General features: G+C 40.9%; 2 protein-coding genes across 3 annotated transcripts; both read left to right on the top strand.

The window, feature by feature from the left end:
- The first annotated feature begins 625 nt into the window (after positions 1-625).
- LOC141768320 (allantoinase, mitochondrial) lies at positions 626-8,959 on the top strand. Of its 2 annotated transcripts, none has more exons than XM_074636500.1 (11): positions 626-935; positions 1,103-1,257; positions 2,358-2,472; positions 2,566-2,712; positions 2,801-2,846; positions 4,467-4,560; positions 4,662-4,848; positions 4,964-5,102; positions 7,750-7,922; positions 8,614-8,646; positions 8,768-8,959. In XM_074636500.1, the coding sequence occupies exons 1-11, from the start codon at positions 789-791 to the stop codon at positions 8,915-8,917; spliced, it is 1,386 nt and encodes a 461-aa protein (XP_074492601.1). In that variant the 5' UTR covers positions 626-788; the 3' UTR covers positions 8,918-8,959. The 2 variants fall into 2 exon arrangements, with proteins under 2 accessions (XP_074492601.1, XP_074492602.1); XM_074636501.1 differs by having other exon boundaries at positions 630-935; positions 1,106-1,257.
- Positions 8,960-10,471: 1,512 nt separating this feature from the next.
- Positions 10,472-16,109, top strand: agxta (alanine--glyoxylate and serine--pyruvate aminotransferase a). The gene is made up of 11 exons (XM_074636502.1): positions 10,472-10,649; positions 11,995-12,187; positions 13,248-13,312; positions 13,402-13,502; positions 13,589-13,659; positions 13,775-13,859; positions 13,930-14,028; positions 14,151-14,220; positions 15,450-15,545; positions 15,681-15,809; positions 15,932-16,109. Exons 1-11 carry the CDS (start codon positions 10,491-10,493, stop codon positions 16,037-16,039), a joined length of 1,176 nt encoding a protein of 391 aa, XP_074492603.1. The 5' UTR covers positions 10,472-10,490; the 3' UTR covers positions 16,040-16,109.
- The last annotated feature ends 1,344 nt before the right edge of the window (positions 16,110-17,453 follow it).

Here is a 17,453-nt window from a genome sequence, read left to right as displayed (position 1 = left end):
CATCCACACAGCCTTTAGAAAGGTGCTGAATGAAAGTATGGCTTTCACTGAAAAATGTATTTATGCTTGTGAATTAAAGATTTTGGCGGGTCCAAAGTGAATGTTTTGTTTATCTCTGTGGAAGAAATCTGATTCCCACTTCTAACAAGGCTCGTGAGCCAGCAGTAAAACGACGTTGGTATCACGTACAACTCATCAGTTAATGTGGAAAAAACAGATAAATGTCTCAGATTAACGGTAAGCGCCTGGCAACGACTTGTTGTGAAGTAAATGCAATGGAAAGGGGGAGGGAGAATGCGACATCTAGTGGCTGAATGTTATCAATAACACCTTTAATAATATAAATATCTTCAATTTCCTTTCCTTAGCTGCAGCACCCTCAGCCCCCCCACTTTCAGTGCCGACTACAGTATAATCTGTGATAGTCAAGTGCAAAGAATTCTTGTTTTCACATTTGAGTTCCACGCTGTCCACACACTTTGTATTACAGTGTCACAAGCTGAGGTTCAGGATTAAACGTCAAACATGCCATTTGTTGGCGTTTCTGAAAACTTCCCCCACACTGCAGCCATATCACCCTGTCCTCACCATTCCTCACCTACCTTGCTGTGCATGGTTGGATATGAAATTCAGCCATGTCACACAGACAGGAAAAGTCCACAAATGCTCCTCCTTTGTACACTTTGGCAGGGGGTGGGGTCTCAGCATTAGGCCACTGACCTGCCAAACTGTGCAGAAGCAGCAGAGTTACAGCATATTGTACTCATTACCTCTCAATAAAGACAGACATGGAGCTCGGATCAGCGGTTGGTGCTGTGAGGAGTCAAAGGGTGCTTCTCGGTGATCAAGTCCGTCCTGCTGTCATCGTAATAAAGGACGGGAAGATCCATCAAATCCTCTCAGACTGCGACTTTTCTCATGATATTGCCTGTGAGGTAAGCTGGCTCTCACTGGTCTCAGTTTTTGGATGGATATATGGAGATAGACAATGACAGATATCTGTCTGTGTGTTTATAAGGTCATATGCATTGATTTAAAACTTCTTAGAATCTATTTGCACTTTAACAATGGTGTCTTCCTGTATGTAACCCAACTGTGACGGCAGGTTTTGGATGTGGGTGACAGTGTGGTGATGCCAGGCATTGTAGATAGCCACGTTCATGTGAATGAACCAGGCCGCACCTCCTGGGAGGGTTTCTGGACTGCCACCAGGGCTGCTGCAGCTGGAGGGGTGACAACCATTGTGGACATGCCGCTGTAAGTTACCCCCTCCCAAAATCAACCAAAACCCAGTGTGACTTTACAAGGTCACCGGTGGAGGGTAAACAGATTGCAAAATAACTCTTTTCCTCGGCCAAAGATTAAATGGAAAGTTTGCTCCGGCTGGTGGGCGGTGCTTGGTATTTCCTCATCTGATCTCAACATGGCTGCCGGGTCACAAACCTTCTCATTTTACAGCTGAACAGTACACTACAAGATGATCCAGAAAACATTTGAGGAGAGAAAAAGGCATTACAGTAACAGAATATTGATTCATATTTGATCAGCGCTGCATAGTTTGACCGTTTACTCAGAGTTTGCGAGTGATTGACAGCTGCTCAGAGATGGCAAGGCTCCAGCTCGCATCTGATTGGTCTGTGAAATCTTGCAGATGCCGCTTTAAGTGGTTTTATGTTGATAGTTACAGTATATAGTAGTGGTTTTGACAAATGGGGCCAAGGAAAATAACATTTTGGGGACATTAGATTTGAAGTTGCCAGCGACGAGTTTTGTTTAATTTTCTTTTTGTTAAAGAGGACCTACTGTATAATGCTTTTGTGATTTTTCTCTTTCCTTTAGTGCGTTATATAGTTTTTTTGTGCATGTAAAAGGTCCGCAAAGTTACAAAGCCCAAAGTCCACGCCAAAGGGAATTACTCTCCCCCACAGAAACATTGCTCCTGAACTGCCTGAAACGCCTTGCTTGAAGTCCTGCCTTTTCTTCTGTAACGTGGTGATGTCATCAAGTAACACATATGCATGCTAGGCAACACCTACCTAGCAGCTAATTTGGCACGCCCTCAAACAAAGCTAGTAAGAGCAGAGCTGGAGCGGAGTCTAAAGAGTTTGGTTCGGTTGACCAATCACACTGGTGGGCCAGCTGACCAACCAGAGCAGACCGGGCTTTTCAGGAGGGGGGAGGAGCTCAAACAGAGCGTTTCAGACAGAGGGTGAAAAGAGGTGCTGCAGCACAGCCAGTATGAATAGGGTAAAGCATTTCTTGAATATTAATGCATGTAAACGTGTCCTAGTAGAAACCCAAAATACAAGCATGCACGTTAAAATAAGCATAATAGCTCCCCTTTAAAATTCCCACAGAAACAGCATCCCTCCAACTACCACACTTGGCAATTTTCGCGAGAAGATGCGGGAGGCGTCAGGGAAGTGTTTCGTGGACACAGCTTTCTGGGGAGGTGTGATCCCTGGCAATCAGGTACAGTGGAAAAGCTCGGACAACAATGAACACATTCTCAGCCAGACTGTGCTGAATCACGACCAAACACAAACGCCGGATGTCTCTTTATAGCTAGAACTTCGGCCCATGATCGAGGCGGGAGTGGCTGGCTTTAAGTGTTTCCTCATCCATAGTGGGGTGGAGGAGTTTCCCCATGTGACTGACTGTGATCTACACGCAGCCATGAAGCAGCTGCAAGGCACAGGAAGTGTCCTGCTGGTAACTCACCACCTGCAGCATCTTCCATAACATGTCCAAATAAAGTACGGTAATGTAACTGAAACACCTTCTGCTTTTTCTCCTTTAGTTTCATGCAGAGATGGATGTTCAGCAGACAACAGAGGAGAATGGCGGTAACAATCATTTTACAGTGTACAACATACTGTATCATCTATCTGCGCCGTATCCTATTCTATCTGTCCCAGTCGCCGTTACGTAATGGACCCTTTAAGAAAATCCACTACACATTTGTCCAGATTGGGATTTTTTGCAGTGCAACAAGCTAGAATAGTCAAACGAGATCAGAAAACGGTACTACTTAAAGGGGATGTACCATGAAAACTCACTTTTCCAGTGCTTGTGCACATACAGCTGGGTATCTGGAGTACCTACCAACCCACAAACTGTGAAATAAGACAACCCAGTCAGTTTTTTGTGAGCTGCCTAGAGCAGAAAACGTGATTAAACGAGCTATTCAGGTTTGGCTCCTCTTCCTATGTCACATACAGCCTCATTAGAGTATATCCCCCACGGCTTGAGAACTACCTTTGCAAAGGAGCGCCATATTTTTCTCACGAGCCAATCAGAGCAGACTGGGCTTTTTCGGGATAGGTGCTTAAAGAGACAGGCGCTAAAATGGAGCGTTTCAGACAGAGGGTGAATACAGGTATATTCAGACAGACGGTACGAGAAAAATAATATGTATTTTGAACATTAAAGCATGTAAACGTGTTCTATAACAGTGGTTCCTAACCTGGGGTCAAAGATCACAGGGGGATGCGCCAGGACTTGCTGCTGAGGTCGTCAAAATTAGATTTGCACGTGTATAACTAAAATCATAATAACACACTTACTGGATAATTTATAAAAAAAAGTCTGTATATAAAACTATTTAAAATATATTTTCTGCTACTTAGTAGGCCACATTCTGTTTAAACCCAGTATTTCTGCACAGTTGCAGATAAAGATCAGGCTAATATTATTAGTAAAATTATTCCTGTGGTGGCTGCGTAGGACTGTTTCTGACTTGTGTGATCCAAACATTTCCTATAACAGATATCTAATCATTTACAAAATTCACAACATGTTTTTATCTAATGAAATATTCTGCTTCAATCCATATTTGTTGGTGTTTAGCCTTTCAAAAACAACATTTTCACTGCGGTCAAAAACCTATTTACTCTCCACTTGCCGCACACAAAGGGAGGCACGCACCTGTATTAACGGGGCGGTCTAAGTAATCTAACAACACCTTCAATTACATTTATTTAACCACAATAACAAAAGGTGTATTTCAGATCTAACTCTATTACTCTTGGAAAAGAGATTTTCAATCACAATGAGTTTTTACTCCTGGTTAAATAAAGGTTAAATTTTTTATAGTAAATGAATCAAGTCGTTACAAAAAAAGATTATGTACTTGCATTTGTTCGGCAAATCCGTCAAGACGTTATCACTTTATGTTGACAAAACTGACGTCATATTCATTAAAGAAAGTTGATTTAATACAAAAAGACTGAGCTTTTCTTAGAGGAAAATATTTTGGGAACCACTGTTCTAGTAGAAACCCAAAATACAAATATGAATCCGAAAATTAGCATGATATGTCCTCTTTAACTTTTAGGACCAATAAATAGTAACATATCTGCTGATCCATACATCAAGGTTCATAATAACAGTGTTGATATCATACTGATGTTCTGCCCTGCTATGGTTTGTTTAAACTCCCCTGCCTACACCACCTCCCATGTTAGACCCTTGTCAGTACTCCACCTTTCTGCAGTCCAGACCAGATGTCATGGAGGTAGAAGCAATTCGCACTGTCACGGAACTTTGCCTCCAGTACCAGTAAGAACATCAGCCTGGTGACAAATAATCATGATATCATCATTCTGGATAGCATTTAGTTGTAATTTTAGCATTAATGCCAAAAACCCTCTCTGCTCCAGGGTGCGGTGCCATATAGTTCACTTGTCCTCCGCAAAGCCATTGAAACTGATCCAGGAAGCGCGGCAGGCCGGAGCCCCCTTGACAGTGGAGACTACCCACCACTACCTCAGCCTGTGTGCAGAGAACATACCTGCTGGGGCCACTCAATTCAAGTGCTGCCCCCCCATCAGAGGATCTGTTAACCAGGTAAACAGAAGAGGATGAATTTGACTATTTTCAGTGTGAGCCTCAACATAAAACTGGGCTGCACTTGCTTTATTATTCTTTGCTTACTACTAGATGATTGTTTTTGTCCCCACAGGAGCAGTTATGGTCCGCGCTGAAAGCCGGGCAGATTGACATGGTGGTGTCGGATCATTCCCCCTGCACCCCTGATCTGAAGAAACTGGATGATGGAGACTTCACTGAGGCTTGGGGGGGGATTTCCTCTCTACAATTTGGTAACTATAGCATATGGTGACCGAAAGATCCCAGAGTTCATTGTAAAAACTATGATCACTGACTGGAAGTGTTACCACAATGCCGCGTTCATGTCATATCTTGGAGACCGTAAATACAAGCAGCTAAATGGAATAAAAACATTGACAACAGCCCAGAGGTTGTTATTATGAGTGGGAGATATGCAGACCTGATGGCTACCGTACGATATCTCTCACTTGGTGGAAAGACCAACAAAAAAAGTGTCAACAAAATGATGCCAAAATGGCAACGTAGCCAACATTTTTGACAAGTCAATGTAAATAAAAATTAAAGGTATATATATATATACATATATATATATATTAAAAGGTGTATATATGAAGTGGACGTAGTCCCGTGACGTTACCCATTGGTTCATGGACTGCCATTTTGGCAGGCCACCATCTTGGTGTTTGACCGTCGCTATATTGTTTTTTTGCAACCAGAAGTGACACGAGAGGGTGGAGCTAAGTATGACCGTACGCTGAATAAGATAACATTTTTAGGCAACCGAAAATGTTACAATTAACTTTCATGAACTGAAAACACACTGTGAAAGGGTTAAAGCTCTATGACGAAAACACAGACAACTCCCAGACCGGACAACATCGTGGTAGCAACCCGTCAATCACAAAGTAGCCACGCCCTAAAGCATACCCTGCTTTATGGTCTATTTGACTCTAAATAGGACCATAATTTACTAAATGAACATCATGCTGTATTGAAGAAGACTTGAAACTAGCGATTGAGACCATAAACTCATGTTTACTATGTTTACTGAGGTAATAAATCAAGTAAGAAGTAGGCTCATTTTCTCATAGACTTCTATACAATCAGACTTGTTTCTGCAACCAGAGGAGTCGCCCCCTGTTGGCTATTAGAAAGAATGCAAGTTTAAAGCACTTCCCCATTGGCCTCACTTCTCAGATTCGGAGGTTGCCCACTGGTTAAATGACTATGTGTAATATGAATTCTCTTCAGCTGTTCAGAGCGTTTTAGCCCTCTTTCAGCTCATTGTTTTGGTTTTACAGACCACAACTTCACCATTTTGGTTCACTCAGCTCTCATCAACCATTTCCAGCTACAACAGCCAGGTCTGGGAGTTGTCAGTGTTTTTGTCGTAGAACATTAACCCTTTCACAGTGTGTTTTCAGTTCATCAAAGTTAATTATAACCTTTTTGATCGCCTAAAAATGTCTTGATCAGCGTTGTTGTACTTATCTCCACCCTCTCCTGTCACTTTTGTTTGCAAATAACCAAGATGGTGACGGCCAAAAACAAAGATGGGGACTGCCAAAATGCTGAACTTGAGGCTTCAAAGTGGCATTCCACAAACCAATGGGTGGCATTCTTATATACAGTCTATGGGTACAAGTGGTATTACAAGACAGGATGGGCCGGGGCTAGCTGGTTAGCATGCTTACTTAAGTAGATATCTCTGCAACACAATACAGAGATGTATTTTTAACGTTAGTTCTTTTTTTGAATGTTTTACACTAAAGTTCTGGCCAGATCTCACACATCGCACCTTTAATGTGTGCTGTTTGGGCACATGGGAGAATTTGCCTTTGGGGTTATCTACCAGACGGCCCTTTCTGACAGAAATGTCCTTAGGTTTCGGCAACAAACCTACTTGGTCACGTAAAGATCATGTTTGGGGTTAAAATAAAGCCTTTCTGCCAGAAAGCCCTGAAGGCAAGGTGCGCTGGATGGGGTGTAAATAGGCAAATGTTTGCAGACATGTTCGCCATAGCAACGTTATAAGGCAATAATACACCAAGTTGCACTCGCAAAGTAGATTCAGCCAAGGAAAAAGTTTGCTTTTGGCTGGTTTATCTTGTTAACAGCCAATGTTACAGCTGCAAATGCTCAGCGATGGTTAAACTTAACTTTTTTTATTTTAATCACTTACATTTTTACTTACCTAACCCCTGGGAGTACATGTTTAATGTGACATCATCATGCTTTGTGTCAAAGGTCATTGTCTCATCAGTATCCCATCTTCATTGAATCTGTAATCAGTGCACCAATTCATTCATTTTACTGGGGAGTGATTTGAAAGATGTCAGGTGACATTTACATACTCTACCGCTTACTGTTCAGATTTTGTTTGTGAATTTACATTCCAATGAGTATTTTAATATCTGAACACAGCGCTCTGAGCTGTGAATCGGATAATGCACCAACGCCACCAGCATCACTGGAACATTTTGGCTGCTGTCACAGAGTCACGGCAGCTCTTCTCACATTATTCGCTGTCTATGGATCCGCTCCAGGATTTGTCTCTACATGACAAATCCTCTCTGCTGTTTAGCCGAAGGAGACACTGGCTAAAATTCACCACTTAAAACCCTGGTCTGTGCAATATTACGGGGAATTTATATGCACATTTTCTTTTAGGGGGGATTAGATGTTCCCTCCCTCCCCTCCTCCCACCCATAATCCCTCTGACAATCACCCAGACTGGGCAAAGTTCACAGGGAGGTAAACAAGAGCCGAGTGCCAGTTTAGAGGACAGAACAATCATTTACTGTGAGAGGGTGGTCAAAGTCTGACCCCTGGAAGAGTCTGACCAACAATGTTAAAGAATTATGGCAATTCATAAAATCATTTTTTAACCATTTGCAGGTTTGCCTCTGTTCTGGAGTTCAGCCAGTAAGAGAGGCTTCCAGCTGTCTGACGTGGTGAGACTCCTCAGCCAGAAAACAGCCCAGCTGAGTCGCCTTGACAACCAGAAGGGCAGCCTCGCCCCCGGCTATGATGCCGACTTGGTCATATGGGACCCAGAGAGAGAATTTGAAGTCAGTATAAAGAATCCATAGCATTAATAAACACCCTAGTCTTTTTTTATAAGGCTGTCAATCGATTAAAATATTTAATCGAGATTAATTGCAAATGAATCACACATTTTTCATCTGTTCAAAATGTACCTTAAAGGGAGATTTGTCAAGTATTTAATACTCTTATCAACATGGGAGTGGACAAATATGCTTGCTTTATGTAAATGTATGTAGATAATGCTCAAATCATAACATGGCAAACTGCAGCCCAACAGGCAACAACAGCTGTCAGTGTGTCAGTGTGCTGACTTGACTATGACTTGCCCCAAACTGCATGTGATTATCATAAAGTGGGCATGTCTTTAAAGGGGAGACTCGTAGGTACCCATAGAACCCATTTTCATTCACATATCTTGAGGTCAGAGGTCAAGGGACCCCTTTGAAAATGGCCATGCCAGTTTTTCCTTACTAAAATGTAGCGCAAGTTTGGAGCGTTATTTAACCTCCTTCACGACAAGTTACTATGACATGGTTGGTACCAATGGGTTCCTTAGGTTTTTCTAGTTTCAAATGATAGCAGTATCTTCAATCTGGCTTTAAAAAGAAAATCGCAAGTTGTGTTATTGCGTTAACTTTGACAGCCCTACTGTTTATATATTTAGGACAAAGAAAAGCTTTATATTATATATTCTTTTTTTGTCATGCTTCACAGATTAAAGAAGCAAGCATACATCATAAAAACAAGGTAAACCACGTTAAGTGAACAAATTATGTAAGAAGCACGTTTTCTATATGACTGAGCTTATGATCGTGTGTGTGTGTGTGTGTGTGTATGTATGTGTGTGTATGTGTGCGTGTGCGTGTAGATAACTCCCTACCTCGGCCTCACACTGCAAGGAGTGGTGTGTGCCACCATAGTCAGGGGGCTGCTGGTGTACAGAGAAGGCTCCTTCAGCCCCGAGCCTCTGGGGAAGCATCTCCTCATCCCTCAGAGGACGAGTCAAGCCCAGCTGTGAAGCATCAAAACAACAAGCCGTAATAAACCTCAACATATCGGAGTTATTGTGTTGTCTGGATCTGTTAAGAGTGCACCATGTTGTTTTCTTCATCTCTCGCACACCATTACATTTTATTATCTACATCACAATTATATAACTGGGAACACTTGCTGGTTTAACAGATAGTCAACACTTTTTTATATAACCTCATAATAATAGTGTCAGAATTTTGATTTAAAGGGATAGTTTGGGTGTTTTGAAGTGGGGTTGCATGAGGTACTTATCCATAGTCAGTGTATTACCTACAGTAGATGAGGGTCGGCGTGCCCGCCTTAGTGTACGCTATATTTAGAATATTTTCAGTGCTTTATCTTGCCGTCAGACAGCCCTTTCCTTCTCCTTTCTGACGGGGAACTGAACTGGAAGTGAAACTCATAAATGCTCTCTCCAAAAGCCAGCAGGCTCAGATAACCAAAACAGTATAGATACGTTTCACTTTCAGTTCAGTTCGCCGTCGGAAAATAGTCTAAATATAGCGTACACTTAAATATATATAATAGATATACATTTTTTTAGGTGAGCCTTGCTTTTAGGGAGCTTAAATATGTTTTTTCTGCCGTCACCGTCCACAGCACTGTGTTGCTTTGCTCCGGTGTCAGTACTCCTGTCCGCTTCTCCTAATTGGGGGCGTGCCAACTGTCATCTACTGTAAGTAACACATCGACTATGGATGAGTACCTCATACAAAACCACTTCATAACACCCACACAATCCCTTTAAAGGCCAATTATCAATCAAAATAGTGAAATAGAAAATAAATAAATACTAATTAAATAATGCCTTCTTTTTAAGGCCTATGCGACAAAGTTAACATATTTTAACACAATACATTTATTCCAAGTTTTGATCATCTGTAAACCAGAATATTTGGGGCTTTTGTCACACATTTTCATGGAAAATTGACACACTCATCACAGTGTGTGCAATGCAAAAAAAGAAAAATAGGATTCGCTTTCCACTTCTTCCAAATTACACAGCCCACACAATCGGTTTTCTGAAAATATTTGCATCTGCAAACCTCAATGGCACAAAGAAAACAAGTTCCATCTTTGGCTTCTAATGTAGATAAGTGAGATGTGACATATGATTCGGGGCCGTAACTTCAGATTTGAATAAAAGCTTACTTTCATTGGAGTTGGAGTTGTGGAGCATCACAAATCAATCCTGTAGATATACATTATACCAGCCTCCTCAAAGCTTGAGCACAGTTCTTTAGCCATCACGGTGTAATAGTTAAGCCTGATGCTCTGGAGAGTCAATGATTAACATTAGAGGGGGACATGTTGGGTGACTTCCTTATCTTTAAAATGGGAAAAGCATCCAGCTACTCATTGCTCATTGTGCACAGAAGTGAACACGTTTGTTGACAGAAGAAGCCAGAGATAAAAGCAGACAGTGTTGTGACAGACTGCTGACCTGTAGAACTGAGGAGCTCACTGGTCAGACAGAGGGGTGTGCTCAGCTCAGGCTTTACTTCACCTGCTTCCACGGCTGTTTGTGGTTTTACTGTGCTTGTCACGCTGCTGGGAACATGTCGTCCTTCTCTGTGCCCCCACCAAAATGCCTGCAGAAACCTCTGGCGGTTCCTCATCGTCACATGTTTGGACCAGGACCTTCCAATGTTCCTCCACGGATCTTGGAGGCCGGGGCCAATCCCGTCATCGGACACATGCATCCAGAGATATTCCAGGTAACTCAAGGATGTAGCCTATCAAGGAAGAAGGAAGGCATAAGAAGAAAACATTAACTTTTATGAGCAGACTGCTGTATACCCCAAACAGTGAAGAACTATTTACACAGTCTACATCATAATGGGGGAGTGTGGGGATGATTATATTCTCAATTACCCTGCTCAGTTGAGATATATTAAAAAAACAAAAAAACATTGTACATTTCACAGTGGTTTGCAACATCTCCACTGTGTACAGAAAAGCAATCACTGTTTGAAAAATGTAGCATGTACCATATATTATATAATAATATAACACTATTAAAGGGGTGATTCTGCATAATGAATACTATTTTTAATACTATATATAATAAAGTATATTTTGCTGACAATACTTACTTTTACTTAAGTACATTTTAAATGCCAGACTTTTACTTTTGAATATTTCCACACTGAGTTATTAATGCTTTTACTCAAGTAAAGGATCAAAGTACATCTTCCACTACTGGAAACTGCTAAACTGCAGCCAAGCCATGCCATATGGTTAAAAGTCTTTATTCGACAAACTGTGTATGTGTGCTTGTGTTGTTGTCTATGTGTTTTAATATCCGCTGCTTATAGATTATAATTTACTCTAAAGCACATTTTCATCATCTGTCACTGTCAATGCAAATCCTATTCACTGTACAGACAGTATATAGACATCTTTACATGTACATAATCATCCAGTCCATGTACTGGTATATCCATACAGTATTTATTCCTTTGTACCATTTGTATTGTTTACAACTTACAGAACACTTGACTTGTATATTGATGTTTTATTCCATTTCTCATTTTATTGTTGGTCAATCTTTTTATAGATATATTTATATATACACCTATTTTATTTTATTTTATTTACATTAACAGTCCGGTTTATTTGTTAATTTTATTTTTCAAGCTTTGTTGTCCTTGTCCCTAGCTGTGTTTTTTTACAAGTACATTTAGAGATGCATAAAACCGGAGTCATATTCCTTGTATGTATGTACGTACTTGGCATATAAATCGGATTCTTGTCTTGTTTTGTCCGAGCAACAATCCAAAACCCAAATGTATTCTGTTTATTATCATAGAAGATTATAAGGAAACCAGGAACTAGTCATATCCGAGAAGCTGGAGCCGGTGAATTTGTGGCATTTTTCTTAAAAATGACTCAATTACCAGAAATGTTGCTGATTCATTTTCATTGAAAGGGTTGCGGCTAACCTGTGTTAGACCTCTCTCAGTCTGCCACTCATTGAAGGCAATAGGGTAGTATTGTATAGAAAATATATTTCTATTTAAACTTCCTTTTTCACCAACGTTTGCTCGTTTTATGTTATAGATAATGAATGACATCAAAAGTGGAATCCAGTACATGTTCCAGACTCAGAACAACATGACTTTAGCTGTGAGCGGCACCGGCCACACTGCTATGGAGTGTGCACTCTTCAACGCGGTGGAGGCCGGGGAGGGTGTACTGACTGCAGTCAACGGCATATGGGGAGAGCGAGCAGCAGACATGGCTGGGAGGATCGGTAAGGCTAGTCGCATTCTAGAATTTTCTGTCAACAAATCCTACGAAAAGACCAAAACTCACAATGCTTGAGTTCACCTCTCAATATGTTCTGACTTCCCTGTCCTGTTCTTTGGTTCCTTCTGAAGGTGTGAATCTTAAAAAATAGATCCCAATTACATAGTTTGAAAAAGGCTCAGTCATGTTCCAAAAGAGCTGGGCACTGTAGTTTTTTAGCAAATAACACCTAAACAGGAATAAACGGTGCATTTGTTGGGGACTATTTTCAGATGCGGATGAATACACATTTGGTGCGCTAGTATTTACAGCAGCAGGACAATGTATGTGGGATCGAATCAAAATAAACTACAGTGCCCATGTTCATCATAATGAAGGAACATGTCACCTAGTGTAATGGTGTGGCTCATTTTCATGGGATTTGTTGACAATAACAATAAATACATAATATCATCACTTATCCTTTAAAGAGGACCAATTATGCTATTGTGCTTTTTCCCTTTCCTTTAGTGTGTTAAATAGTTTTTTGTGCATGTAAAAGGTCTGCAAAGTTACAAAGTCCTACGCCAAAGGGAGTTCCTCCACAGAAACACTGCTCCTGAACTGCCTGAAACGCCTCGCTTGAAGTCCAGCCTTTTCTTCTGTAACGTGGTGATGTCACCAAGTAACACATTTGCATAATACCTGCCTAGCGGCTAGTTTGGCACACCCTCAAACAGAGCTAGTTAGAACTGAGCTGGAACGGAGTCCGAAGAGTTTGATTCAATTGATCAATCATAACAGTGGGCCAGCTGACCAATCAGAGCAGACTGGGCTTTTCAGGAGGGGGGAGGAGCTCAAACAGAACGTTTCAGACAGAAGGTGAAAAGAGGAGCTGCAGCATAGCCGTGATGAGAAAAGTAAAGCGTTTTTTGAACATTAAAGCATGTAAACATGTTCTAGTAGAAACCCCAAATACAAGTATGCACCTGAAAATAAGCATAATAGGTCCTCTTTAAAATCAGCAGTAATCGATGGAATAAAAGTGATTCAACCACAGAATATCATGTGTGTTAACCCAACAGGTGCCAGAGTAAATACCATTGTGGCGCCCCCTGGTGGTTTCTTCACTAATGCAGAAATTGAGCAGGTATCACTCTGACTCTCAAGTTATCAGGTTATTCAAATAAATCCTGTCAAAGCTACAGTCTGTGTGATCATACCGTTGTGTCATCACAGGCCTTATCAAAACACCGGCCGGTGGTGTTCTTCCTTGCACACGGAGAATCATCCACAGGAGTCTTGCATCCTTTAGATGGCATCGGACAGCTATGCCATAAGTAAGATGCAGCGCGCACTCCTCTGTCATCATCACATCTGTAATGATAAGAGCAGATAATACCTGTGTTATGACTCGTGTCTACAGGTATAACTGCTTGTTTCTTGTCGACTCTGTGGCGTCAATGGGAGGAACCCCTCTGTACATGGACCAGCAAGGTTTAGTATTAAATCCTGATTGATTTCAAGTCTCTCTGGAGCAGCTGATGAAACCATTAGCTGTGTTGATGACACCAAATAATATAGATTTTTTTGGTGATGTTTGTATTTGCAGGTATAGACATCCTATACACAGGCTCCCAAAAGGTTCTGAATGCTCCTCCGGGTACAGCACCCATCTCCTTCAGTGAAAAAGCATGGTGAGAAATGTGTATACAAGTTTAGTTTACAATATATGCATTGTGTATCTAATGTTTAATCTGTCCACAGCCAGAAAATATTCAACCGGAGGACAAAGCCGGTGTCATTCTTCTTGGATTTGAGTTGGCTCGCAAACTACTGGGGATGTGATGGCAAGCCAGCAAGAGTGTAAGACTTCTTTTTATTTCCTGCAGACAGGAACTGATTAGATTTCAAACTGTACTCTCAGTTTCAGCCATACTTGCACAATTTCTGAATGTTGCTCTGTCTTTTCCATTTCCTCTCTATAGATATCACCACACAGGTCCAGTCACTGCTTTTTACTCCCTGAGGGAGAGCCTGGCTGTCCTTGTTGAAGAGGTGGGATGTGTTAGAATTAGGGCTGTTTAATAATAACGCATTAACGCAATTCGATCTTTTAGAGGTCGTAGCGGGCTCAGTTTTAAAGCTAAAGTGAAGATACTGGTATCATATGACTCGTGGTACCAGCCATGTCATATCTTGTTGCAAAGGGACTGGAACTGGAAATGACCATTTTTAAAAGGGGTCCCTTGACCTTTGACCTCAAGATATGTGAATGAAAATGGGTTCTATGGGTACCCATGAGTCTCCCCATTACACACATGTCCACTTTTTTCTAATCACATGCAGTTTAGGGCAAGTCATAGTCAAGTCAGCACACTGACACACTGACAGCTGTTGTTACCTGTTGGGCTGCAGTTTGCCATGTTATGATTTGAGCCTATTTTTTATGCTAAATGCAGTACCTGTGAGGGTTTCTGGACAATATCTGTCTTTGTTTTGTGTTGTTAATTGATTTACAATAATAAATATATACAAATATTTGCATAAAGAAAGCATATTTGCCCACTCCCATGTTGATGAGTATTAAGAACTAAGACACATCTCCCTTTACAGGGTAGGTACATTTGGAAAAACTGTGCAATTAATTGTGATTAATTATGGACAATCATGCGATTAGTTAATTTCTCAGCTGTACTTTGAGTTAAAAGTTAGCATGCTAAAATAAGGCTACGTTCCAAATCGCATACTTTTTCTTTTTACTTTTAGTAAGCTCCCCTTACAAAGTACGTACTGTTGCAGTATGGAGAAGTATGCATACTGCATCCAGTATGCATACAATTGGGACACAGGCTAATACTTTGTCATAACATTGTGCCTTGAACTTTGACCCTCTCTTGCATACTGCAAAATGTGACCGGATGTAGTAGGACATCCTGCTAGGCATACTGCATTTGACTTCTGTATGTATTGGGACATACTAAATCTGTTTCTGGTATACTTAATAGTATGTTAGTATGGTTATTGTACAGTAAGATGGTGGACATGGTCAACTTTACACCTGCTTAACATCAGCATGGTAGCGTTGGCATTGTGAGCATGTTAGCATAGCGCTAACATTTAGCTCAAAGCACCACTGTGGCTAAGAACAGCCTCACAGAGCTGCAAGCAAGGCAGTAGACTGTTGGCATGTGTACTAAACCCTGAAGATTAATATGTACAAAATGAAAATATGGGTAATGCGTCAGCTATTCTATAATGTCTGCTTTTATGCCTTTTTCTGCTAGGGTCTGGAGAATTCATGGGAAAGACATCACAAAGTGGCAGAGTATTTCCACACCGGCCTAGAGAACATGGGACTCAAACTTTTTGTCAAAGAAAAAGTGAGTTTTCAAGTTTCAGCCCTAATATTTCATTTTTATTATAACCTGTGGTGGAATCTAGACAGAATAATGATCGTAATATAAAAATTCTAAAGTGAGACAAAATTCATCATATCTGATAAATGGTTATTACAGAAAGCAAGACTCCCTACGGTTAACACTATTGTTGCTCCTCATGGATACGACTGGAAAGAGATCACAACCTACATCATGAAAACACATAATTTAGAGATTTCTGGAGGGCTTGGACCATCAGTTGGCTTGGTAAGAGAAAAAAAATCTGTCTATTACTTTGCATATAATTTTGTTTCTACTTGCATAGACGATGCCTTCCAAGTCACTTAGTCCTATATGGCCTAAATCCCTGTCGCTCTTGGTCTTTTTAGGTGCTGCGTGTTGGACTGATGGGATGTAACAGCAGCATGGCCAACGTTGACATGGTGTTGGCAGCCCTGAAAGACGCTCTGAAACACTGCCACAAGAGCAAAGTGTAACATGTTGCTGTTGGATGCTGTGAAGATAATCAAGAAAGAGACTGTAATAAATAAACCATTATTCTCAGTACTTGTCTTGTGTGGCTCAATCACTACTTGAATGGGAACAGTGGACTTCTCTGCATAATGCTATAGTACCTGTTGTCAGCAGCAGTCAGTCTAATGTAAACACGCGATGATAGTATTCCATTCTTCATTGGTATATTAGACACATTTCCCACGTAAAGAGAGACCATATCCTGCCCTCTTTACTAGCTGACGTCAATACTGAAGCTTGTTAGAGCCTCGAATCACAGTTTGTCATCTCAGATGTATGTGATATCTGGATTCTGGCACCCAACAACACAGCAAGAGGACATTATTGATGTGTACCTTTAGCCCACTGCTAGTGTTTGCCTCCAGCTAACACCGTGACGTAATCATGACGTCAACACATAAAGGGTCTATAGCGAGCTTTGTAGGAGCTGTAGTTGTTGAATGATGATGTGCTTTTCATTCTGCTATCAGAACAACAAGAAAAGTAAAGACATCGCAAGTTGTATGTTGTGTATGTCAACAGGGCTATTGTTGAAAATATACCTTGGAAAAAAAAGGTTTGAATCTTGCCCTTTAAATACTTGCTAAAAAATAAGGTGAGAGAGGTCAAACTAAAATGACTCTAAATAGGCCGAGATGTTTGGGTTTATGCATTGAGCCGCAAATCACGCGAGAGTTTTCGCAACTTGATGGCCACATTCTAGAATCAAATCGGGAACAATAATCTGGGAAATACAGTGAATAAATTAAGTTATTTTAATTTTTTATTCATTTAATCATTTTTTATATAATATTCCCGACTTACATTATCATTCTGGAGTAGCTGTGTGAAGAAGTCATGAAGAAGTGTGTCTGCTCTTTTATTTCAAAACAACAACCGGAACAGGAAGTGCGTCATCGTACTTCCTTGTTGACATCTGCTTCATTAAAAGGCGGGTAAACTGTGATAAGGGTTCTCCTGCTTTGATCCAGTATAAAAGGGCACAGGCAATAGTAAGGAAAACAATAAGAACCCAAAAACGCACATTTTGGAGCCAATATTGTAGCAGTATAGGAAGAGAAGTACAGATTTCAGATGTCTGGGGCATGATCAGGAGAATGGGTGGGATCAGAAGGAGTTATAAATTACCAGTGATGAATAATGGGGATAAAATGGCTGTCAGCAACCTAGAAAAGGCTGAACTTCTGGCGCAAACATTCAGGAAAGTTCACAGCTCCGACAACCTAACAGATGAGGCCAGGCGCTGTAGAAATAGAGTTTTATTGGAGAAATCAAAAATATTAGAGAAAAAAGAGATAATAGTGCCTATTCTAAAACCAGGGAAAGACCCATCAGATCCATATAGTTACAGACCTATTGCCCTAACCTCTCATTTAT

This window comes from Sebastes fasciatus, chromosome 5 (genome assembly GCF_043250625.1).
Source record: "Sebastes fasciatus isolate fSebFas1 chromosome 5, fSebFas1.pri, whole genome shotgun sequence".
NCBI lineage: Eukaryota > Metazoa > Chordata > Actinopteri > Perciformes > Sebastidae > Sebastes > Sebastes fasciatus.
Note: the sequence above shows the minus strand (reverse complement) of the source record. Positions and strands in the feature narration are given on the sequence as shown.